The sequence below is a fragment of the Dama dama genome, chromosome 14, assembly GCF_033118175.1.
Source record: "Dama dama isolate Ldn47 chromosome 14, ASM3311817v1, whole genome shotgun sequence".
NCBI lineage: Eukaryota > Metazoa > Chordata > Mammalia > Artiodactyla > Cervidae > Dama > Dama dama.
The window spans coordinates 34,514,940-34,541,891 of NC_083694.1; the positions used below are offsets into that span (position 1 = coordinate 34,514,940).

Consider the following 26,952-nt stretch of genomic DNA (forward strand, 5'->3'; position numbering starts at 1 on the left):
TTTATTCAGAATTAAAACAAAACAAACACCCAACTAGCAATTTCTCAAGTGAATTTAGTCCCGGTGGAAAATCAGATTTCTAAAGGAACTTCTGTTTTAGTTAGGAAACCAAGCAATGGAAATGGGCCTCAGCTACTAAGTCAGTCCCTGATGATGAAATCTTGGTTTCAGGCCTGTGCTTGGACAACTATCAACCACCACCCACCCCCTTTTCTTGAAAATAGGTCATGTTTATTTTTTCTCAGTTATGCTGATGTGGTTTCTGCTGAGTGTGCCTGCCTAACAGAAAGATATGGGGCAGATTTATGGGAGCTTCATGATCCTTTCCCCCTGGAGGAGGAAATGGCAACCTACTCCAGTATTCTTCAGTCCATGGAGAATCCCATGGACAGAGAGAGGGCTACAGTCCATAGGGTCACAAAGAGCTGGACATGACTAAAGAGACTTAGCTTGTACACATGCATGATCCTTTACATTTGACCTCTTGATCTTGGTAAGAGTTTGAGGCAAAGAGAGGAAACTGAGGAGTTCTTGATGCACAGTGGGTAAACAAAAAATTTCTTGAATAGATGAATGGTTGACACCGCAAAGGGGTCTATTAATGGGAACTATCTTATGTTGCCTGTAAGACCCTGTGATTCTGGCTGGAATATTACACAGTTTAGTCCCATTGACACCTTTACATTCTGTAAAAAAATCAGTGATGACTAAATTCTGCTTAGAAAATACACATAACAAAGTAAAAGTTCCATGGCTAGAGATGATACCTCTGGTGGGGCGGTAATTAGATACTTTACTGCTGTTTTATTATCAAAATGTGGTAGAGAAAAGCCTTGAGAGGAGCAGTGACCCATGGAGGCAGGGTCATCATGTATGGTTTTGCAGGCTGTTTACAGCACAGGTTGTAGGTGCCTTTCACAGGCTATGATGCTACTACTTACCCCAAAACTCAGAAGCCTGGATCTGTGAGTCAGTTATCAGGCCACTGCTTAGTCCCATTGGCATCTTACATTCTACAAGAAATAGAACAATGAATAAACTTTCCTTAGAAAGCACATATAACAAAGTAAAATCTCCATGGCTAAAGATATACCTCTTCTGGGTCAGTAATTAGTTGTTTTCACCTATCTGTGTGGCAACTGACTTAAATATGTCTGATCATAAAATCATAAATGCACTGGCAAGACTGATACTTAATAGAAATGAAAATTGATGACACCCTAGTGGAAAACAACTTATCCAGAAGTGCAAATAGTTTTAAAATTTATTTCCATCTTTTTGTATCTTAAAATAAGCCATTTTACAATATTAAGTACTACCCTTCATAAGATTGTGTTCTCAAAAGTTGACCTGAAAGTTACAATGTTATTTATGTCCTGAATAAAGAAGGGAATGCTAGCCACTGAGCTATTTGGATGTTGACACAGTGCTTGGTACTCAACAGGTACTTAATAAGTGCTGGCTAGCTGGCTGGCTGGATTAGTGGATGGACAGATGGAAACTGTGTTTCTTGAATACCAAAATGCCAAGTTCAGTGACTGTCTTGGTCATAGCTGAATTCCTGGTATCTTTCCCTTCCTCTACTCTAGAAGTCTGGAGAATTTCTCACATGCGCTTCCCCATGGATCACAAATCATGAAGGAGGATGCTTTATTTCGCTTCAGCAAATGAGAGGAATGCCTTTGGTTTGAACCATTTAGTTTAAGATTCCTAGCAGACTGATGTTTGCAGTATAGTCAGACTCTAGGTTGGAATAAAAGCAATTACTGCTACAGATCATGCCTCTTGTTATATCAGAGTTCTCAGAGTTGAATATTTCCAATCTAAAACTTGGTGATATTCTAGGAACAGGTACTCTCCTGCTAAAACAAAAAAATAATGTGGCTCTTGGATGATACCTCTGTCTACGATGAGAAATGGTGTCTGCATCCCTGCTGTCTGAATTTCTCCAACTTCTGTGTTTAGGAGCCACCAGCCAGGTTTTGATGCCTTCATTTCAAGAGTTTTAAATGAACCTAAAATAAAAGACAACATTGCATACCCAAAGATTAACAGGTAACACTGGTTGACTCCTACCAAAGAATCCTAAAATCTCTGCATAGCAAGTGATTTAGAATATAACTTGAGTTAGCCGTTTCTCTTTAGGCAGTTTTACAGGTGTATCAAAACAATGACTCACACACACTCACTAAACACAAATTGCCCTGGGACCTTAAAAAATCTCCAGTACCCCTTACAAAAAGAAATTTTTCATTTATCTAAATATCATGTTACAAGTTAACCCATACATAATGCAGCTTATCAAAGCAACCTTGAATGATAGTCATTGGGCCTCACAAATATTGTACATGTTTCCTTCTCTTTCTAGTTTTTCTTTTTGATATGAGAAAATTAAAATAAAACATCCTTCCCCCATATTTCATTTTTTCTATAAAGTTTACATTTTAGATAGAGGTGTACAAATATTGTTTCAGAAAAGCACTGAAAGAATGAAATTTCTGAAACCTCTGATTATTCATTCTGGTATTTAACATTTCCTACCACCAGTTAATACTTAAATTCTATTGACTATGATTTGTGACCATTTCCTAGATTGTGAATAAAAAGTAATAACTGATTGCTATCCTCCTCAGACACACTAAAAAAAGATCTCCAGCCTTCTACTCTCTAATGCAGGTGTTAGGTGTGAAGATTTAAGTGGGCCAGTTCCCTGACCCACTTCTCCCAGGTTTGTGGAAGGGATAACTGATCTGGTCTTACTTGATGAGAAGTTAGGGGTGAGCCTGACCTAACCGTTTCTGTCCCTGATTTTAATAGAGTGGCTTTTGATAGCTTTGCTAATGAGAAACTGATGTGTTGCAAACAAACAACCCCTTTTTCCCCCATGTGCAAGAGTGCTAAGTCACTTCAGGCATTCTTTCTGTAGTGTCCTATTCAGTTCAGTTCAGTCGCTCAGTCGTGTCCAACTCTTTGCAACTCCATGAATTGCCGCACGCCAGGCCTCCCTGTCTATCACCAACTCCTGGAGTCCACCCAAGCCCATGTCCATTGAGTCGGTGATGCCATCCAACCATCTCATCCTCTGTTGTCCCCTTCTCCTCCTGCCCCCAGGCCCCCCAGCATCAGGGTCTTTTCCAATGAGTCAACTCTTTGCATGAGGTGGCCAAGGTATTGGAGTTTCAGCTTCAGCATCAGTCCCTCCAACGAACACCCAGGACTGATATCCTTTAGGATGGACTGGTTGGATGTCCTTGCAGTCCAAGGGACTCTCAAGAGTCTTCTCCAACACCACAGTTCAAAAGCATCAATTCTTCAGCGCTCAGCTTTCTTCACAGTCCAACTCTCACATCAATACATGACCACTGGAAAAAATATAGCCTTGACTAGATGGACCTTTGTTGGCAAAGTAATGTCTCTGCTTTTTAATATGCTATCTGCATTGGTCATAACTTTCCTTCCAAGGAGTAAGCGTCTTTTAATTTCATGGCTGCAATCACCATCTGCAGTGACTTTGGAGCCCCAAAAAATAAAGTCAGCCACTGTTTCCACTGTTTCCCCATCTATTTGCCATGAAGTGATGGGACCAGATGCCATGATCTTAGTTTTCTGAATGTTGAGCTTTAAGTCAACTTTTTCACTCTCCTTTCACTTTCATCAAGACGCTTTTCTCTTCCCTTTCTGCCATAAGGGTGGTGTCATCTGCATATCTGAGGTTACTGATATTTCTCCCGGTAATTTTGATTCCAGCTTGTGCTTCTTCCAACCCAACGTTTCTCGTGATGTACTCTGCATATAAGTTAAATAATCAGGGTGACAATATACAGCCTTGATGTATTCCTTTTCCTATTTGGAACCAGTCTGTTGTTCCATGTCCAGTTCTAACTGTTGCTTCCTGACCTGCATGTAGGTTTCTCAAGAGGCAGGTCAGGTGGTCTGGTATTCCCATCTCTCTCAGAATTTTTCACAGTTTATTGTGATCCACACATTAAAAGACTTTGGCATAGTCAATAAAGCAGAAATGGATGTTTTTCTGGAACTCTCTTGCTTTTTTGATGGTCCAGCGGTTGTTGGCAATCTGATCTCTGGTTCCTCTGCCTTTTCTAAAACCAGCTTGAACATCTGGAAGTTCACGGTTCACATATTGCTGAAGCCTGCCTTGGAGAATTTTGAGCATTACTTTACTAGTGTGTGAGATGAATGCAATTGTGCGGTAGTTTGAGCATTCTTTGGCATTGCCTTTCTTTGAGATTGGGATGAAAACTGACCTTTTCCAGTCCTGTGACCACTGCTGAGTTTTCCAAATTTGCTGGCATATTGAGTGCAGCACTTTCACAGCATCATCTTTCAGGATTTGAAATAGCTCAGCTGGAATTCCATCACCTCCACTAGCTTTGTTCATAGTGATGCTTCCTAAGGCCCACTTGACTTCACATTCCAGGATGTCTGGCTCTAGGTGAGTGATCACACCATCGTGATTATCTGGGTTGTGAAAATCTTTTTTTGTACAGTTCTTCTGTGTATTCTTGCCACCTCTCTTAATATCTTCTGCTTCTGTTAAGTCCATCCTATTTCTGTCCTTTATCGAGCCCATCTTTGCATGAAATGTTCCCTTGGTATCTCTAATTTTCTTGAAGAGATCTCTAGTCTTTCCCATTCTGTTGTTTTCCTCTATTTCTTTGCATTGATTGCTGAGGAAGGCTTTCTTATCTCTCCTTGCTATTCTTTGGAACTCTGCATTCAAAATAAATAGGCAGAAGTTTCAAGGAACCTCCTGCTGTGAGGCTCTAGCTTACTCAGTGTGTGATTTTTTGGTTGTTTTAGTCGCTCAGTCATGTCCAATTCTTTTGCGACCCCATGGACTGTAGCCCACAAGGCTCCTCTGTCATGGGATTCTCCAGGCAAGAATTCTGGAGTGGGTTGCCATGTCCTCCTCCAGGGGATCTTCCCAACCCAGGGATCAAACCCATGTATCCTGCATTGGTAGGCGGGTTCTTTACCCCTTGCGCCACCTGGGGAGCCTGTCTTCCCCCATCCTTAACCACATCAGGCCTGTTTGGACTAGTGTGCCTACTTCTGAGGCTATTCACACGGCAACTTCCTCACTCTAAATCCTATCAAGGAAGTGCCCTGACTAGCTTCTCAGATACCATTTGTGGAAGGTACGCTGCTTATTAAAAATGCAGACTGCTGGGCTCCTGCCCAAGTTCTACCAGATCAAAGTCTCTGAGAGCAAAATCTCTCTTTAAATCATCTGCATTTTAACCAACTTTGTAGGTTTTTATTATGCCCACTACAGTTTGAAGATCAGTTGTATCAAACACACCCCTAGTCACACACCTACAAGCAATTCATTGGGACATAAACATCCTTTTTGAAGGCTGGAGTTTGTTTAAACCTAGTCATTATTTTGCATATGAAAAGATTTAAATACCTTTATTATTCTTTGGCTTTTATAGTCATTTAAAAATATATTCTTCACTTCATAAATCAGTTTAAGATTCAGAATCCGACAGCCCACAGATATCAGGGTGATAAGACTGAGGAGTAGAATTCAAGAACACTGAAATCCTGGTTAGTCTCTGATCTCTGCCCAGTGGAATGTTTTAGATGCCTGATCCTTGTGGGATTCATTTTGTAATCTGCTTAAGACCTGGCCTGCATGACACATAATGGCTTGGAAGAACCTGCACTAGACATAGCATCTCTATAGAACCAAGCTGGGCTGCAGATCTAATCTGTGCTGTGGTGCAAACAGTGCAGACACTGGCCGAGTCTTCTGTACTCTGCATGCAGGTTTGGAATATAGCTTTGCCCAGGATCCATGTCAGAGCCCATGCCTGACTGCTTTGGAAGGAGATGCACAAAGAGGGAAATGGGAGAGAGTTACAGATGCTAAGTTACAGCCTCGCCATTTGTTACTGGGACCTCTTTTCATTGCCAAGTATTTTACCAGGTAGAAGGGGCCAGACCCCTAACTGGTGCTGTTGAGTGCCGTTTTCTAGCAAGGTCTGGCCATGAAAGTGAACCACGTGAATGTCTCGGGAGCCGCCTAAGTTCAGCAGGTGCAACCTCACCCACTCTTGCTCATACATTCTCAGGCCGGGCAAGTTGTAGATCATCCCATTGATGGCTGAAAGGACAGAAAGTTGCAGTCAATTAGAAATCTGTGTCTACCAGGAGTGAGGCTGGTAAGGAAATATGGGGCCTCCCACTCACCACCCATCTTCTTTATTACTCGCATGTCTACCCACCCCCCAACCCTGCCCAGGCATAGTAAGAGACCGCCTACAGTTCCTCATATCAGTGAGAGGTTGAAGCAGAACCACTTCTCCTCCTCACACCAGCCTGCAGCAGAAGTGTGGGTGAGTCCCCTTTCCAAGCAGTTTATCACTCTTTTCTTCAAATTTACATGTTTCCTGTTCTGTGCTTTATCCATTTATTCTTTACATTTATAATATGAATTTTCCTGGGCTACTTAAAAGATAAGGACTAATATAGGCAGAAAAGTGAACTCTAGTCTTTAGCGAAAAGAGGGTAAGTAAGGGGATATGCAGTGTATCACCCTAAGGCCTCTGAAATTCAGAGAGAGTTCCAGGCAAAGTTAGGAAGTTGCACTTTGTTTTTGTTGGACCCACCAACCTTAGAGATTCATGTTTATCCTCTCATTTGTTTGAGTGCTCCTCTGCCCCTTTCCCAGCTGGGATGTCCAGGGTTCTCAGACTTTATCAACTCTACCCCTACTGAAGTGTGCATGTTTTCATCTTAAAAACATCTTAAAAAAGAGTATGTATAAAATTTAATGATAAAGCTTAGGGCCATCTTGCACTTAATTGGGACTGAAGTGAGGGAAGTTTTGTACTGGTGGTAGCTGTTGTTGTTTATTTTTCTAAAGTTAAAGGAACTATTGTGGAATTTCAGGAACCAAGCAAATGAATTTTTGGAGGGAGAAGAGTTGAGATCATTTTGGCCCCCTTAAAATTATATCAGGTATGAGAGCATCTGTCTACATCCTCATAACATCAGCCTCACCTCATCTTAGTTTCTGTGAATAGATTTCCTAAGAATAAAGGTTATCTCCAGCAGTTATTTGGTCAAACCATTACATCAGGATAGAGAAGACAAGATGTTAAAAGGATCAGGTACTCAATAAACATTTGCTGAATTTAGCTGAGTGATAGAATTCATTCATTCGTTTATTAATCCAACACATATTTACTTAGTGCATACTGCAGAGGCCAGGCATAGGTGGTCTGCTTATCAAATACTCTGATAAGTTCGAAGGTGGAAGATTACCAAATTACAGCAATTTAGATGACATTACATTCAAAACTAAAATTAAACAGGATGCATTTTAGCCTTTCCTTGTATAATCAGGAAGCAGGGCCTTGAGGGTACTCAGCAGGTAAAGGACATAGCCACTAGACAGCCTGTCTGATTCTGCAGTCTGTGCTTTCCCAGTGGGTTGAAAGGTTTTCAGAGGATGTGCTTCCTACCCTGAGACCAAGCATCCTAGGCTGAAAGGCCTAGAGACAGTAGGAGAAGAGAAAAGAAAGCTCTGCTCTCTTTCAGATTTGTCTGCTCTCTTTCACCTACACTGTCCCCTGCCAGGTGACATCAGCCTCGTGGACATTTAAGGATCTGGTTTAAGTTAGAGCTCCTGTTTCCACAGAAGCGTCTTATGTCTGATTTTGAGAAGACCTGTGGGTAGGAATCACTGTCACCCAGTAAGTTGGATCAGAGATGAGATCAAAGTCAGAGGAAAATACCATGAAACTCATGGGAGTTTTTTACTTCTGAGGATACATGTTTCCAAGACCTTGTGGGCTTCTTGTCATAATACCAGCTCTTCTTTTCATCAAAGACCATAAAAAGTAGGACAAATTCTCTCATGTCCACAGGCATGTTGGTCTTCTTATGTAGTGTCCCTTTTCGGCAGATCAGAAGAGGCCCTATCAAGCCTGAGTGGATATCTTTTTCCTGGAAGACAGGAAGAGCAGACAGCATACATTCATGGTTTCTCACGATTTTCTTTGCTCTTCTGACAATCACTGATCCTATTGAAAAGGAGACCTCAGAGACTCTGAATTTGAAGATTATAAATGAATTATAGCTTAATAAACCTGGATATTTATTGTCTAATTCTGTGATGCTCATATTGCCTCCCTCTGATTAAACCCTTATTTCAGCATGGTAGTAATGATAATTGTGATGATGATAATGATAGGGACACTATTATAAATACTATTTATTGAGCATCTATTAGGTTAAATATTTGCCTGTAGTATCTTATTTAATTCTGACAACAATCCTATATGGTAAAAAATAAATTCATTGAACAAATATTACCAAGTGCCCTCTCCACACACTATGTGCTCTTGCCTCATTTTTAACTCTGGGAACTGGGGCTGAGAGAGATCAAGTAACTTTCCTAGGGCTACACAGTAAGTGATAGGATAGAAATTGAAATCTCAGTCTGTGCTCTCTCTATCACCATCAAAATGGGGGAGTCTTGAATTTATAGTTTTTTTATTAAAAAAAAGAAAAAGCAGAAGAAAGCTAATACTTATTCAAGGAAGTTGCAGATAAACATCTTCCTCTGTAAAGGCAGTCCCTCTAACTGGGGCTAACCATTTAAGTAATCCTTCCTCCTTTCCACTGAACAAATGCTTCTCACTGTATTCTGAAGATCTGCATGGAGAGTCCTTGGTTTTGGTAGCAGTTGACTGTGGACCCTGATCCTCACACATTCCTCATGGAAAGCAGGACAGATATTTACTAGGAAATAATCGTGAAATTTCCATTTGATGGACTCAGCTTAGGGGAACAACAAAAATTTTCAATGGCTATGCTTACTGGGTTCACTGCTGAGTAGTAGGCCCAAGCCCGACAGGCAGATCCAGGGTCTTCTGGCCCTGATTGTATAGTGGCATGCCATACATATGTATAAGTGCTATTGGGCTGAATAGCATTGTCCTCCTTAAACCATTCAGGAGAGTCGTCTTCATAAGTCTTTCCTTCTGATGATTTTTCATAGGAAAGCCCGTGGGCATGAAGAGAATATGGTCTGGATGCTAAATTTTTAAAACGAACCTAAAAAGAAAAGAATGATTCACAAATGTATTTAAGCTTAATAAAGCCCAACCCCCAGAATGTCAGCATTATGGGCTAAACTGGATGGCTATTCAATTGAATCTAAGATATATTGAATGCTTTGAATTGCAAAGTAATTTTTATGTATTGTTTAATCTAATTTTACAACCATCCAATGAGATAGGGCCCATGTAGTTTTCTCCAGAAACACCAAAACAGGTTTGTTTTTAGGCTTAAAGATTATCTACAAATGAAATGATAAAGATAAGTGCTACAGATCTGAAAATGAATTAGGCTTTGGTTTTACTCACAGTAAGATTTCAAGCTACTGGTGTAAAGAGATATGCACATGTGAATTCCAGTTAAAAATCTGGAGACAGAAGGTGCTGTAAACAAAGTATGGATGGGATTTGGTGGGAATGCCTGGGAGGAGCAATTCAGTTGAATGTTTAGGAGAGGTTGGGAGAATTCAAGAAAGTTTCTTCAGAGAGATGAAATTGGCCCATATAGAATGAACAGGAACTTAGCAGGGGAAGAAATACAATTATGAGATCATTTCTTTTTTTTTCTTGAAGAGTGGCAAGTGAGTTGGTAAGCAGTCTTGAAAAGAAATGTAGTTATTTGTTGATTTTAGAAAATAAGTAAGTCACCTATAGCTTTCCTGCCACTTCCATCTCTACAGCCCTCCGGTGCTTGTAGAAATTCCTCTGATTTTATCAGTGCTCAAAAGATAACTTACTTGGATAACATCATCCACTTCAGCTCTAATGACTGGACCAAGTATGCCAAGATGCTCTTCATACTCCCCCTGAGGATCAAGTTTGGTAAAAGTGCTATCAAGGTACTTTCGGAAAACTACTTTCTTGTATACGGTGTCCTCTGGAATATCATCATTGTCTTCACTGAAATGAAAGTATTTGTTTCATTAAACAAATGAAAGCATTTGTTTAAAAGAACAAATTAAAGACCATTCAAAGAGTTGAGGAAATGATCTGTTTCTGAACATAGCATCTAGTATAAACAAGATATTTGAAAATATTTGATGAGCAAATGAGTTAAAATATAAGTGACTAAAATCATAAGCCAGTAAATATCATTCAGCTCCCATCTCACGTATTGTTTCTAAGCATATCCTCCTGTGACCCTTTAGACTGGATCAAATCTCTCTCTAACATCCCCTACATTTCTACAAAATTGCTGTAGTATATATAGTAAATCCCTGTAGTATTCTTATAGGGTTTCTATCATATATATAGTAAATTATATATTATTTGTTTGTGAGATTATCTATTAAAATCTGACTCTAGCATTAGAGTGAAAGCCCCGTGAAATCAGGGACTGTGCTTAGCTTGCTTATAATTTTTATTTCCAGTGCCTAGCAAGGTACCTGGCAAATAGTAAGCAGATATTTATTTTATGTATTAATGAATAAGGCTTCCCACGTGGCTCAGCAGTAAAGAATCTGCCTGCCAATGCAGGAGATGTGGGTTGGATCCCTGGGTTGGGAAGATCCCCCAGAGGAGGAAATGGCAACCCACTCCAGTATTCTTGCCTGGGAAATCCCATGGACAGAGGAGCCTGGTGGGCTACAGTCCATGGGGTCACAAAGAGTCAGACACAGCTTAGCGACTGAACAGCAACAATTGCAATTAATGAATGACAAATATTATCAGATATCAACATGGCAGATTTTAATTTTAAAAATAGAGAAAGTCATGCAATGGAATAGTGCCAGGGTTTGGGACAGGCAGATGGTAACGGTCAGTTGATTTTGAGGATCACCTCTGTAAAGGCCACTGGATGGGCAGGTGTTTTATATTCTGAAAGTAGCCACTCTCCCCACGTTTGCTTTTTCTAAATCACATTATTCTGCATGTAGTTCACCAGCTCAGTCTGGGGCTAGAGCACATCAGATTTTCCTACTGAATCTTAAATTTCCCTAGAGTCTGGGTGGTTTAGTTGCTAAGTCGTGTCCAACTTTTGCGACCCCATGGATAGAGGAGCCTGACAGGCTACAGTCCATTGGATAATCCAGGCAAGAATGCTGGAATGGGTTGCCATTTCCTTTTCCAAGAGTCTGGGAAACAGGCCACAAGCTCACCCATCAATCTCATAGTATATGTTACACAGCATGAGCCATCATTAGAGAATCCCATTCTGCCTTCCTTCTAGTCTTGCTACCCTATTAATCCCATTCTTCCAGACTCTAAGCATGGTATACAGTCCCCTAGAACATACATGAATGTGTGTACTAAGTCATTTCAGTCATGTCTGACTCTTTGTGACCCCATGGACTGTGGCCAGCCAGGCTCCTCTGTCCATGGGATTCTCCCAGACGACATACATGGGGAGGAGCAAGACAACTTTGCCGTTAAAAAGGTTGCATATCCGGAATGGGACATAGGATTTTGAAGAAACTGGTTTCATCTCTTTACATTCTAGGAAATCTTACTCCCTCAGGAACTTGCTTAGCAATCCCCAGATAAACTAGTTATTCTCATATAGTAAAGGGTGTTACATTTGAATAGGAAGTCACAGGAGAAAGTCTTTTAAACTCACAGAGTTTTAATATGGAAATGTCAGGCATCAGATTAATGAAATAATTTTTCTGAATCACTTCATGTGTTGTGTTTGTTTACTCTAGTTGCACTTTGATTTTAATTTATTAGGGTAACAGCTAGCTTTTGTGAAAGCTATAGGCTTTATTTGGACAGTATAAATATGGCCATCAGCTACCATGTCATCAGCTATCCCCAAGAATTTGTAGTTGCTTCTTGTACCCCTTTCTCTTCTTTCTCTATATTGTCATCCCAGAATACAGAACCCAGGCCAATGTGGTTTTCCACACTTGAGCAAATTAAAATGAAAAGTAACTTTTAAAAATGCATGTCAATCCATTAAAAACTCTCTGTTGTAAGTCAATCCACTTACAAAATTGCATCAACTCCTTCAACTCTATGGTTGAAAAGTGGCTAGAACCCTAAAATGTTAGAGCTGAAGTGGATCTTGGGGCCCACTTGGTGTAACTCCTTTGTTAAAAAGACTACAAATATTCCAGTCAACTAGGAGTGACTTAAAACTTTTGAAGGGTTTCTCACTGCTCTTTCAAAAACATCAAAATTCTTCCCAGGGCCCACAAAGCCTAGTAGTATCTTATCTCTACATAGCTAGCCAAACACTTTCTTAGCACGGACCTTCATCTTGAGCTCCAGCTAAAGAGGCCTTCAGTCTCAAGGCTTCCTCCTTTCCCAGGGCCTTCATCATGCTGTTCTCTCTGTCTAGAATGCTCTCCACTCTCTCTCTACCTCCTATTCATTTTCAGATCTCAACTCAAATGTCACTTTTCCAGTCAGACTTCCCACTTCTCATATCACCATCAATCACCTTTCCTTATTGGTCTTCATCATGGTTATTTTTTTTACACTTATTTATATGAGTACTTGGTTCATATCAACCTGCCCACCTAGACACAAGTTCCATCAGAGCAGGAGTCATGTGCATTTATATTCTCTTTTATCGTCTCAGCACTTAGCACAATGCCTAGGAGAGAATAAGCCCTCATTAAGGAATTATTGGGCTTCCCAGGTGACGCTAGTGGTAAAGAACCTGCTCATCAATGTAGGAGACATAAGAGATGCAAGTTCGATTTCTGGGTTGGGGAGATCCTCTGGAGGAGAGCATGGCAACCCACTCCAGTATTCTTGCCTGGGGAATTCCATGGAGAGAGGAGCCTGGCGGGCTACAGTCCATGGGGTCACAAAGAATCAGACACGACTGAGCACACACACACACAAAGAGTTATTAACTGAGTGATGATATAAACCAAGTTAAAATAAAAGTTCCAATCAAGATGAATCATAATCTAATGAATGGCTCAATCGAGGGTATAAACTTGCTTTTTGCTTCTAAGCTACTTTATACCCTTGACCTCTGCTACTGGAATCACATGGAATTTGACTTAATCTTCACCAAGATGGTATATACTTCATACTGATCAGTAAACAATTTTAAAATGTTTTTGTTAAGTAATGGCAAAAGGAGATTTCTACATCACAAATTTAGATTTGACGCCAACTTCAGTGAAATAATATTGATTATCCTATAGCTATTGATAAGTTGTTTCCCAGGTGGTGCTAGTGGTAAAGAATCTGCCTACCAATGCAAGAGACACAGGAGATGCAGTTTTGATCCCTAGGTGGGGAAGATTCCTGGAGGAAGAAATGGCAACCCACTCCAGTATTCTGCCTGGGAAATCCCATGAATAGAGGAGCCTGGCGGGCTATAGTCCATGGGATCACAAAGAGTCAGACATGACTTAGCAACTAAACAACAACAACATTGATAGATTGGGCTTTGCACTGGAGCAAGAAGGAGTAGGAACATCTTTGATGAGAAAAGAAGAGACAGGAGCTTGCTGATTTAAATACAGCATATCAAAGACTTCTCACAGTGATGCCTCTTGTGTTGTCCAGATGTCACCTGAAGTGGAAAAGCTTATCTTGGAATTGACAATGGAAACAGTCTAAGCCAAGTTGCACTATATAGGGGAACTAAATTATACTTAGTATAATTTGTCCAGAAGCATCTCCTTAGATTGCTGTAATTACTTTTTTAGCTTTAGTGGAAAAAATGAGAATATAAGAACTGGTCAAACCTTTGCACAAATTTTGAATAATCCCAGGATATTTCTTCAGCTGCAATGTAATAATTTTTTCTGTTTCCATTGTTGCTGCGGAGGTACCATGCTGCAATGTTGTCAGGATTTCTGGAGGAGTTGATGTTTGTCCTAAGATCAGTTTGGTAAGGGTCGTTATAGGCTACAAACTCAAATTCACCATAGTCTTCTTCACTGCTCTCTTCTTTCTGCCTTGGAATAATTTCAGTGTAATCTCCATCATCTCTACTGAGGCCTACTACAACCGGTGGATTAAATTCTTCTGGTATAAAAGTGTTATTTAGTGTAGAGTCTGGTGGAGGAGATGGCATCTGACCAACATCTGCATAAGGGAAAGTCTGACCAAATTCTGGAACAGGCAATGACTGGCTAGATTCAGAAGTGTGGGATGTCTGATCAAGATCTAGAGGAGGTGATGTCTGCCTGAGATCAAGCTGGTCGAGGTCTGGAGAGGGAGACTCTTGGCTGAGGTCTGGAGAGAGACACTGTGGGCTGAAGTCTGGAGAGAGGGCCGTCTGGCCAAGGTCTGGAGAGAGAGACTCTTGGCTGAGGTCTGGAGAGAGGGTTGTCTGGCCAAGGTCTGGAGAGAGAGACTCCTGGCTGAGGTCTGGAGAGAGGGCCGTCTGGCCAAGGTCTAGAGAGAGAGACTCCGGGCTGAAGTCTGGAGAGAAGGCCGTCTGGCCAAGGTCTGGAGAGATGGATGGTTGACTGGGGTCTAGAGAGGTAACTGTCTGCCAGACTTCAGGTTCCAAGGAAGGGAAAATTTGACTCACATCAGTAGGGATGCCCTTGTTTCTTACGTCATAGTTGGGTATCTGACTGGGCTGTGTGGGAGATCTGTCACTGGGGGCTGTAGTAGAATGTGTTGGATCAGAGTCTTGAATAGGGAATGTTTGATAGTGTTCCTCTGGGCTCACTGTCGGATAAAGATCTGGAGGGGAGCTTGTCTGACTGGTGTCGTCTGGTGAGGCCTGGTCATGGTCAGGAAGTGAGGCTGCAAGGCTCACATTCATAGAGGGGAATGTCTGACTGAGGTCTATGGAAAGAGATGTTTCATTGGACGCATGGAGTAACAATGAATGATTATGTCTTCTGTCTGAAAAGGGGGCATTGACCTCTCCTCTCAGAGGGTGAAAACTCCTTGGAGATAGAGGAACGTGGTATGCAGGCTTTTCCTCCTTTTTCTTTCTTCGTGTCCTAATTAACGAAAGGCCTTCCCTCAATCTACTATTTCCTCTATCCTGTCTTTCTTGTAGAGGTTTACGTCTAGTTACCAAAAATGTCGGGTGGCCACTCTGCTTTCTATGACTGTTTTTGAAAGGGATGTTTTCTCCCCAAGTCCTTGAGGCATTCTGGGGGCTGTTGGGCAACTTATTAACAGTCTTGTTTTTATTTGCATCTTGGATTATTTCATAACTGCCTCTCTCAGAAACCAAATGCCATTCTCCATTCAGAATCTTAGATGGATCCTTTTGTTGTAAGAGTAACAGATCACTGGGAATGTCTTCCCAGGGCCCCGTTCTAGAAGAAGAAGAGTTGTCTTGGCTTAAATGTGTCCTGATTTTATGTGCTGGAAATTCCATCTGGGAGAACCTACGCTTTGCTGCTCGGCCTCTTCCTGCCTGGAATCTTTGATGTTCAGCAGGTTTTTTTTTTTTTAATCCTTTGCCAAAAGGAAGTAGGCTTATCCCTGTGACATCTGAGAGTGGAGGATCTTCTCTAGGGTCTTCAGAATAAGGGCTGGAATGCTCTGCCATGGGAGGGTTGAGAGCTGAGTTCTTATCTAAGCCAGCATGGGGGGAACCAGCTGCAGGGGCTTCCAGATGCAGAAGAGTTTTCAAAGGTTCTGCAAAGTTGTTGGCAATAAGCCTGCTAACATGACTTGGGGAAGAAGAATTTGAACCAAGAGCTCTGTTGGCACTTGGAGGAATGAATTCAGAGTCTTTCTCCAGAGCTAGGGCAGTAAGATTGAACTCATCTTTCTCCTGATTCAGTGATGAATTTCTGAATGACCTAAGTCCTAATGTTATAGCCAGTTCGTCCTGGTAATCAAAGTCAGCGTCATTTTTATCTTCAATTTCTGAAGAATCACGCATTTTCCTTGTAGTCTTGGCTGTAGATCCTGAAGTTTCATATATAATCTCATAGGAGTCATCATCATCATTCCGGATACACTTAGCGTCCCTGAACCTCAGCCGTAGTTTTTTGCTTCTTGGATTGGAATTCATGGTGGTTAACATCCAAGTTCCTTCAAAAAAAAAAAACAGAATAGAGAACTCTTGAGTACAGAAAAAGATATTAAAAAACCCTACGGTCCATTGTAGCAGATAATTTCCAGTGAACTTTCATTAGGGATACTGTGGTCTATGGACCACAACTGATCTGTGAACTGCTGGTTACTGTTCCACAGTGACATAAGGAATGAAATCGAGAGGAAAGGGTATAGGAAACCTTTTTGCAATCTTCACATTTCCATGACATCCAACTGTGTGATCAGCACACTGATCTCATTTGACAGAATATGGACCCAGAGTATTGGTCGGTGCAGATTAGGGAGAAAAAACTTTCAGCGCAAATAGTTTGAGAGTCACTGTTTTAGAATATATTCAAAAAGAGATGAATTAAGAATGAAATGTGTGTGTGTGCTAAGTCACTTCAGTCATGTCTGACTCTGTGCGACCCTACGGACTATAGCCTGTCAGGTTCCTCTGTCCATGGAATTCTCCAGGCAAGAATACTGGAGTGGGTTGCGATTTCCTTCTCCAGGGGGATCTTCCCAACCCAGGGGTCAAACCCAGGTCTCTTATGTCTCCTGCATTGGCAGGTGGGCTTTTTACCACTGAGCCACCTGGGAAGCCCAAGAATGAAATGGTCTTTGAATATCAAAGCTCTGTGAGTTGCACATTTTGTTAGAGAGCTGAAGTTAGGTGAAAGATGATGAAATAAGATATAAGAAGCATCTTATTGTTTCTTTTGCTCCTATTGTTTCCCAAGAAATAAACATCTAGATATTTCTAAGGAATAAATAATTCAAGTGGATCCAGGACAATATTGAATCTCTTTGAAATGGTATGTGATTTCCTGGCAAGTCTTCCATAGATATAACATGTCGATTATCTACTGAGTCCTAGGTACTTGGCATATATTACAATGAATGTCAGAGCAACTCTATAAAGTGTTATTATTCTGTTTTTCAGATTAATAAACTGAGGCTCAGTGAGGTGGAGTAATTTGTCCGAGGTTACACAGATAGCAAGCAGCAGAGCAGGTTTTGAACCTGGGTCTGATGATTCCAAAGCCCATGATAGCTATCTGTGAAGCCCACCTCTAAGGCATTATATTGGATTATCGCTAACCCTAGTGTGGGATGGCTATCTTAAAAAGCTGAAAAAGGCATTTTGATGAAAGAAATGCGCTGTGGCTGAATGCTCACATTTTCTCCTCAAAGTCATGCCTGATCCTTTTACTGTTATATCTTTGCTTCTCACTTAGCCCAGAGAAGGATAAATGAAATGCATGTAAAAGGACTGGCCCATTTGAGTAATCAATTCCCCCAGTAGAAATCATGAATAGTATTGAAAGGAAAGCCCACCAGGAATGAGAGAGAGAAGCCCGGGAAGCGTGGTAGTCTGAAGAGCTGCAGCAGAGCAGGCAGAGCAGAGGATCCCCTCTAAATATCCCAGTCTTACCAATGTTATCCATTGTGACGGTCACGGATTCCCCCTGCATGGGGAAAAGGGTCAAGGTGTCCTCATGCCTCTTTCCATAGATGAATGAGTGCCCAGTGAAGTGAATGGTCAAAATGTCATTTTGGGTTCCCACGCTGCAGAAGTGCCACTGGACAGTGTCATCAAAGCAGAACCCTAGTGTGGGTATACTCTCAGGCACATAGCCATTAATAGCTGAAAGAGTGAAATCTGTTAAAACATCAGGCCTATACCAACAAAAGGAAATGTGGCTAATTATAACCCAGTGATACTCTGGTTGTGTCTTACTGATTATATGGGATAAGCTTTACCAGATTGAATATCAAACACTGACTTTTCAAATGAGAACTTATTCTTTAAAGTTAGCCAAGGGAGAAAGGTCAGGATAAAAACAAAGCCTTTCATTCACATTGATTTATTCATTCATTTGTTAAGTGTATATTTTATACTCTAGGTCTGCTTTCAAAGATATTCTGAGGGTCAACTTAGAATATTATCTAGAGTAATTTTACCTGGAGAAAAAGCATAATATAAGAAAGTCAAATTCTTGAAGCATTAGTTATTGAATACAATTAATTATCCCTAAAAACAAAGCCTATTTAGCATATTTTGCAATTTTTATTGCTCCATCTTAGCATTTATATAATCTCTAGTTTGCACTCAGCTATCAAGTTCAGACATTTTCATTCTCTTTCAATGGGATACATTTTTAGGCAGTATCAGTATTTACTTATATACTAAGCATGGTAATAAAATCATAGATGATTTCTGTGAGGGCAGGGTCTATGTCTGCCAGGGTTACCACGATAACCCTCATCCTAGTATAATGCCTGGCACTAGTGAACACTTAAATACTTATCACATAGCTGGCCTAATGTGTTTCTAGTTTGAACCTGATTCTGGAAGCTTTTCTAAATGGTCTCTAGCTACACTATTATGGTAGCCACTAGCCACTAGTGACTATTGGGCACTTGAACTACGGGTAATCTGGATTGAGACGTGCTGTGAGTATAAAATACACACTGGATTTCCAAGACTTAGTAAGAAATAAAGTAAATCTCTTTTAATTTTAATATTGATTATATGTTTAAATGATAATATTTGCAATATCTTAAATAAAGCATATTACTAAAACAAACTTCACCTTTCTCTCCTTAGTGTTAATATGTCTACTAGAAAATTTTAAATTGTATTTGTGGCTCATATATAATTTCAAATGGACAGCACTGGTCTAGAACTATGACAGATTCGTTGCCAAAATGAAATTAAGCAAAGAAAGCTGAGGCTGACTCCTTGTTCAGTTATTTTCCTGGTAACTGCCAGTACTAATAATCATCAGCTATCAGTCACCTGAAATTATATGAACAGACTGTGGAGAAATTGTCCTCCTTTCTGTGATTACTTACGAGAGAAATTGAATACAGTGACTCCCAGCTCTGAGGAAAAGGACCCTGACCCTTGTGGAGAAGTTTGCTTCCAGCTGGCTCAGTGAAATTTCTCCCAGACCTCCCATAGCAGTGGCTTTGAGCACGGACTTTAAAATTACAGAAAAACCTGATATATCTTGACTCAGATTATTCTTTCTGTTCTGTACTTCTTACTGCTCACTTCAAACCTCTTCGTGGATTGGCTTTCCAAGACTCTTGGCTCCCTGTTTGCATTTTGCTCAGTTTGATTTGACAGTCTAGCTTTAGATCATTTACCTTGTTTCTGCCCTGGGCATAAAGACTATTCGCCTTGCACCCAGTCTAAAATTCTCAGATACCTCTGACCAAGGCCTCTTCCCTCACCCACCCACACCCTTCACCCTGTTCTTCCCTGCTCAGAGCATGTGTTCATGTACATGTGCTCGTGCACCCCCCACCCCCCCCCACACACATATTTGAAGCAGGAAATCAACAGGGCATCGAAGGATAACAAGCATTGACCTCTTGCTGTAAAAAGATTTCTTTATCACCCAGTAATTTCATCACCAAATTCCTGGATTGGAAGTGAGACTAAGAGGTGAGTGGATTCTAATTCACACTTCTGCCTCTTGATACAATCACACTTCAGCCACAGGAATAAGAAACTGATGGATAAAAAGAGCGCTCCGACTTACTACTCATGATGTTTGACTCATAAAACTTGGGGTCATCACGTTTCACCTTCTCAGGATTTTCACAAAACTTGTAGATGTTGTCCTCGATGTACCAGCTCTTGTTCTCATCAAACACAGCAAACACAGCCTGCTGCTCAATGTCTGCTACCCTCTGGAGGATAAAAGTGCTGTGTTCAGTGATTAACATCCTAGCCTATGGATTACCTACAACACTGAGTTCTCAGAAACCAAAGGCACACAGGTCTCGGGGCCCGTGGAGCCATAAATTCAGACATCTGTGAACCCAGTGTGAACAAAGCCCTTGTGAGAGTCACTTTTACCAGGTGATGTCTCACTGAGCCCTGAAACAGCTCTGTAAAAATTTTAGGAAAGAATAATACTGTTTTAATGAAAGGAAAAAATTAAGAGAAACTAAGTGACTTGCTTATCGTGTAGCCAGTATGGAAGATCTGGAATTTGAAACAAACAAAAAATGCAGTTATAGCACTGGAGATTTGTCTTCTCCAGTAGAGTCCATATAAGACTTATCTAAGAAATAAATAAGACGATAAAGTAACTAAAGGAATAAGCCTTGTTACATTCACGCTAAAGAGGGACTACTAAATATTTTCTGTTCTTCAGAAGCAAAAGCCCCATTATTTAACAAGGAGAAACACTCTGTTCCCATCAGAAATTCTCAATTTTTGAAAGGTTACTTCAGGGACGAAATACCTGTATGCCTCGTTTATCCAAGGATCTGCTCTTACAAATTAGAAGAAGCCCTATCAGTCCAGAAGCAATGTCCCTTGTGATGTCCACATTACTGTAGTATGGTCTTGTTAAGCACTGAGCATCATTTTTTGTGGGTTCATCAGATTCTAGGATGTTCCACTTATAAGTGTAGGTTTCCCCTGGTTGAACTGCTCTGATCATGGTGTTACTGCCTAAAAGAAAATATATTCAAAATTTGATTTTCAAAATTATTTCATGGAAAAAATAAATAAGTAAAAAATGAATGAGTAATTTAAAATAATTGACCTCTCAATAGAATTGGTGTTGAGAAAGGGATATTCTTTTTATATTAAGCTCCATTTGATAGAACTCTGACTTGCTGTTGCTGTTTAGTCTCTTAAGTCATATGCAACTCTTTTACGACCTTATAGACTGTAGCCCAACAGGCTCTTCTGTCCTTGAGATTTTCCAGGCAAGAATACTGGAGTGGGTTGCCATTTCCTCCTCCAGGGGATTTTCCTGACCCAGGGATTGAACCTGTGTCTCCTGAGGCTCCTGCATTGGCATGCGAATTCTTTACCAGTGAGCCTCCTGGGAGATGTCCAGAGCTCTGGATAGCGTGTAGTTATTAAATATTGGTCCACTTGAGGCCGCTTATTGCACTAACAAAGGACACCATACTTCGTAGTCACCAGGATAAACAAAATCCCTGAAGTGAGCAGTGTTTGGTTGTGATTCTGAGGATACCCCTACATGTATACTGGGGCTTCCCCGGCGGCACTAGTGGTAAAGAACCTGCCTGTCAATGCAGGAGACACAGGAGATGCGGGTTGGATCCCTGGGTCAGGAAGATCACCTGGAGGAGGGCATGACAACCCACTCCAGTATTTTTGCCTGGAGAATCCCGTAGACAGAGGAGCCTGGTAGGCTATAATCATTAGGGTCGCAAAGAGTTGGACACTGAAGCCACTTAGCACACACACTACATGTATACCATGTGACGGTACAAGTTATACTAACAGGCAAGAAGGATAGGAGGACAATATGACAGTCTCTCAGAGGTCAGTAGTTTCGTTCAGTAGATGTGAAAAATTCAAACCTGAGGTTGAGGAAGAGTTTACTTCATCGCCATAAGGAGAGAAGGTCACACCGTGAGGGTAAATGCTGTAGGTGCGGCTGGCCATATTTTTGAACACGATCTATAAAATTAACTTGAATCCATTATTTCAGGATTTAAGGTCAATCATGAGAATAGACAATGCTAGCTTTGCGTATTTACTTGTTGGATGGTGCGTATGTGTCTTTAGGTGAATGCAAACTAATAACTGTGTATCTCAGGGGCAACCTCTCCCCATCACCTGGCAGATGCATTTGAGAGAGTTCCACTTACATAGTAAGGTGGAAAATGGAAAGAGAAGTCTGACCTTAGAAGTGACATTTTCCTCACAGTACATTACCCTCTCCAAGTTGAGCCCCATCTCCCTTCCCCTCTCCTTTTGGCTTGGGCCACATCTGCCTTTGAATCTGCTCCTTCCCTTCTCCAGTCTGCCAGATCTCCCAAACCCTTGTCCCTGATGCCATCTTATTCTTTTTTTAAATATTTATTTATTTTACATGGCTGCACCAGGTCTTAGATGGGGCATGTAGGGTCTTCGATCTTCTAGTCATACAGAGTCATATAACTGCGGCATTCAAACTCTTAGTTGTGGCACATGGATTCTAGTTCCCTGACCAGGGATCGAAGCCAGGTCCCCTGCACTGGAAGTGCAGTTGTAGCTACTGGACTACCAAGGAAGTCCCCAGAAAACCGTCTTCTTGATGGGGCATAGCAAATAACCAGCTCTTGAATTTCCAATGAGGCATCTTTATACTTTCTAAGAGCACCTAAAGGGGATCAGAAATGAGGAAAGGAAGAGAGAAACAAGAGAAAGGTGGCTTTCTGCCGTTTGGTTATTTATTTATTTTTTTAATGAATAGAATTGACTTTGTCTGCAAATATCCTCTTAGTTCATTCCCATGAAGAGATGAAGGAAGCAGCTTCATCACACAAGAGTCCTAATTAGCCTCCTTAATCTTCAGAAGAGAACCTTAATCTTATCTTCTACTTGGTTGCTTGCCAAAGCATTTGGGTCATCCTTAATCTGCAGATTATATTCACCCTAGAATCTAGCCAAAGATTGCAACTTTTAATTCTCACTGTCTAGTTCTTATCAAAAGATAAGGTGATGACATGATACAACATATAAAGAAACCTGCCTGAGGAACACTCGGTGTTCTTGACACATATCAAAATTTACCTTCATCAGAGACCAATCATCAGAGAGCTACATGCTTAGACCACATTGATGAACTGTTTTCGTCTATGTTCTCAGATATAATGAGAAACATTATTTTTAAAAGCTATGCAATTTTTAGGAAGTGGAAGAAGATGGTCGAGGAGTAAACAGGGAGATCACCTGCCTCCCCACAAATACATCAAAAACTCATTACAATATGGAACAACTCCTACAGAGTAACCTCTAAATGATAGCAGAAGACCCCCAGGCCTCCAAAAAAGAAATCAAACCATTATTTTAAAGAATCATCAATCAATTAAAAATAAATATAATTAAATAAAAAATTATGCAGCTTTTAAATTTATCATACCAGTTGTAGATGGGTCAAGGATTTCATCTGCCACATCACACACCATGCTTTTTTTAAGTATCCATAGGATAACTTCTTCTAAGTCTCAATAACAGGGGAAATTGTACTTCTTTTATGACTACTGTGAATCTTGCCTGACCTATTTACCTGTTTATTTTGGCTGCTAGAAATCCTAGGACAAAATTTGCAGACAACATTATAGGAGCATATGGTATGTGTTTCATTATACTTATCCTTGGCTTTATTTTCTTTGTCCCCACATTATCCTTTATCCCAGTTACATCGGCTTCTCGGTTTATTCCTTTATAATTTGATCAACTATTTTAGATGATTTGTGTTATGAGATAGGCTATAATAAGTGCAAATACAAAAAAGAATTAAAACCACATTTGAATTAAAAATTACATAGTCACGTTAAAAAAAATAAATAACCAGTACTTATAATCTGTTTTTCACTTTTCAAGTTCTCCCATGATTCTGTATTTCTGTTACTTACTTTCAGTGTATCTCTGACCTGGGCTCTGATAATAGGGCCCAAGATCCCATTTCCTTTGCTACTGGGATCCTCCAGGCGTTTGGTGAAGGAGTCATCTTGGTACTGTTTGTAGACAACCTTCTTATAATGTTTTCCAATTCGGTTTGAGAAATTATCCAAATGCAGAGATCTGTATTTTCTTAAAGTGAAATAAAGTTTAAAAGATTAGTTTTCTCAAGTAGAGACCCCAATAGGATGGGGGAAACCCTTATGTTTAGAAGTTCTGCTCTTGAATTAGATAAAATGCTAGTTTTCTTAGGTGGGGGGGGGAAACCCTAATGTGATTTGCAAACTCCTGATATCTTCTCTGTAGTTGGAAAACTGGAAACCTCTGATCTGTTTCCTCCACCATTGATGAAGTCATAATCTTGGTTAGAAGCAGCTACTTACATCTTCCTATCTCTCTGGTTTCTAGAGTAGCGATCTCTGAAAGGTCTACTTGGATGAAAGGAGAAGATACATTATGAATTTTTCTTAAGTATGTCTTATCACTTAATTTATAGTATCCTATTGGGGTAGGAGGAGAAGGGGGCGACAGAGGATGAGATGGCTGGATGGCATCACCGACTCGATGGGCATGAGTTTGAGTAAACTCCGGGAGTTGGTGATGGACAGGGAGGCCTGGCGTGCTGCAATTCATGGGGTTGCAAAGAGTCGGACACAACTGAGCAACTGAACTGAACTGAACTGATCGGCTTTCCTAAGGGCTCCCATGGTGGCAAAGAATTTCAGTGGTAAAGAATCTGCCTGCCAGTGAAGGAGATGTGGATTTGACACCTGGGTCGGGAAGATCCCCTGGAGAAGAAATGGCAACCCACTCCAGTATTCTTTTTTTTTTTTTGGTCTAGGCATTTATTTATTTATTTATTTATTTTCAATTATTTTTACCAGTTGGAGGCCAATCACTTCGCAACATTGCAGTGGGTTTTGTCATACATTGACATGAATCAGCCATGTAACTCCATGGCTGATTCATGTCACTCCAGTATTCTTGTCTGGAAAATTCCATGGTCAGAGGAGCCTGGCAGGCTACAGTCCATAGCATTGCAGAAGAGTCAGACATGACTTAGCAACTAAAAACAACAAACAATTGGCTTTCCAGGTATTTCTCCATCTCTAAAAGAACACATTCCCACTCTAGTAAGTTTCTACTGTCTTTATTAACATAGTTCTGTACTGTTGGGCTATCCCTTCTACCATCCACCCAATCCTGGTGCCAACTGAAAACCAACTGCCTTCACCCGTCTTCTGTAGCTACTGCAGTAAATGATTTGGGGAAGTAACATGAGCTACTTTCCCCCTTGGTCCTTTTTATTGCCTTTGTTTGCAAAAGCAGATTCCATAATAGAGTTTATCCATTTTATGGATTTATTCTATACAATAAAAAGCACTGATTGCTGCTACAGAGTTTTGGATTTTTTTTTTCCTCAACCCCACTTCCCTGACTCTTCCTACATTTCCTAGATACTCATTTGTATTCATTTCAAGTAGATAATCCAGAGCATTTTTATGCAAATATGACTTGCAGATATAACTATTCTTATCCTCTCATGCCTCTAACAAAAGGCAGCTATTTGCATATTCTGTACCATACCTTGAATTTTTTGTTGCACTTTCCGACTTTATTGAAATATAACTGACAAATGTATGTATCTGAGATTTACAACATAATGATTTGTATATGAGTATATGAGATTACCACAATCAAGCTAATAATCACTTCTGTCACCTCACCTAGTTGCTTATTTTTTAATTTTGATAACACTTAAGATCTACTGTCTTAACAGATTTCAAGAATATAATACAATGTTATTAACTATGGTGTTACTAACTATAGTTAATATACTATGCTCTATATTAGGTTTCCAGAACTCATTCATTTTAAAACTGAAAAACTGGTATACTTTGATTAACTTCTCCCATTCCCCCTACCCCCTCAGACCCTGGCAACCACCACTACACTCTCTGCTTCTGTGGGTTCAACTTTAGATTCCACATATGAGATCATGCAGTATTTGTCATTCTGTGTCTGGAATATTTCACTTAGCCTAATGTCCTGCAGGTTCACCCATATTATTGCACATGGCAGGATTTCCTTCTTTTTTAAGGCTGACTAATATTCAGTTGTATATATATATATACACACACACACACATACACATATGTATCTCCACTGATAGGCACTTAGGTTGCTTCCGTGTTTAATCTGTCCTGGCTGACACTGCAGTGAACACGGGAGTGCGGGTAACTCTTTGATGGTATTACTACATTTCCTTTGGATATATACCCAGAAGTGAGCTTGCAGGATCATACAGTAATTCTATTTTTAACTTTTTGAGGAAGTTCCTTACTAGTTTCCACAAGTAAAAGTGTTCGTTGCTCAGTTGTGTCTGACTCTTTACAACCCCGTGGACTTCCAGGTTGGGTTGGGAAGATCCGCTGGAGGAGGAAATGGAAACCCACTCCAGTATTCTTGCCTTGGAAATCCCATGGAAGGAGGAGCTTGGTAGGCTTCAGTCCATGGGGTCACAAAGAGTCAGACACAAATGAGCGACTGTCACTTTCATAGGTTGTTTCCAAACCTTTGCTACTACTAACAGTGCAGCCGTGAACATCCTGTGCATACTTCATTTCACCTGTACACAAATATATGAATCTATATAGTAAATTCCCAGAGTGGGGTTGCTGGGTCAAAAGATATATGCATTTGTAATTTTAATACATACTGCCAAATTATCTTCTAAAATGGTTTTCCAGTTCACTCTTCCACCAGTAATACATGATAGAGCTTGTTTCCCACCGTCTTGCCACTAGATTATATATCATCTGAACTTGTGAGTCTGATGATAGGTGAAAAAATAGTATTCCACAGAAGTTTATTAATAATTTGCATATTTCTCTTATGAGCGAACTTGAGTATTTTTCGAGTGTATAAGAGCTATTTGAATTTCTAATTTTCTTAATCCAGCTCTCCCACTTCCTAATCTATAAAATAAATAAGAGCTGTTTCTAATTGTGGAGTTAAAGCAAAGCTCTTAGAAAGGTTTACCACACTGCTTGGCAATAGAAAGCATTCAACACGTGGTAGCTGCTATTATTATTGTTGTTGTTCCTGTGACTGTAGTTATTATCATGCTGAGTTCTCTTGGTGAGTATGGAATAATTTCAGATTGACTTGAAAATGAAATCCAATACATGTATTTCCTTGAAAGCTGTCAACTCATGACATTTCACCCTATGGATCTAGGACCCTATAGAACATGTCATGAACATTTGCACAGTAGTGTAAGAACCCCTCCAAACTCACTTGTCCATGTTTGCTGGTATTATAGGTGCATAGTCCCAAATGACTTCCTCTGCAGCGATGAAGTATTCCCACCTCTTCATGTACCGCCTCTGGTCTCGAGTTAATTTCCTAGGATTTCTTGTTTTCTTTGCACAGTTTTTAATGTCTATGTAAGCCTGCATCCCAGCTGAGTTAGAACGT

General features: G+C 40.4%; 1 protein-coding gene across 1 annotated transcript in view; it reads right to left on the reverse strand.

Moving 5' to 3' along the window:
• The window catches only part of F5 (coagulation factor V), a 74,503-nt gene that overhangs the window by 13,572 nt on the left and 33,979 nt on the right, over positions 1-26,952 (reverse strand). The window contains exons 7-19 of the mRNA XM_061160278.1: positions 26,773-26,938; positions 23,427-23,604; positions 21,384-21,483; positions 20,285-20,496; positions 19,574-19,724; positions 17,455-17,667; positions 13,745-16,013; positions 9,830-9,992; positions 8,854-9,090; positions 7,767-7,977; positions 5,951-6,130; positions 1,899-2,015; positions 942-1,013 (exon numbers count right to left, since the gene is read on the reverse strand). Coding sequence (XP_061016261.1) covers positions 942-1,013; positions 1,899-2,015; positions 5,951-6,130; positions 7,767-7,977; positions 8,854-9,090; positions 9,830-9,992; positions 13,745-16,013; positions 17,455-17,667; positions 19,574-19,724; positions 20,285-20,496; positions 21,384-21,483; positions 23,427-23,604; positions 26,773-26,938 — 4,269 coding nt within the window. The remainder of the gene's footprint in view (positions 1-941; positions 1,014-1,898; positions 2,016-5,950; positions 6,131-7,766; positions 7,978-8,853; positions 9,091-9,829; positions 9,993-13,744; positions 16,014-17,454; positions 17,668-19,573; positions 19,725-20,284; positions 20,497-21,383; positions 21,484-23,426; positions 23,605-26,772; positions 26,939-26,952) is intronic.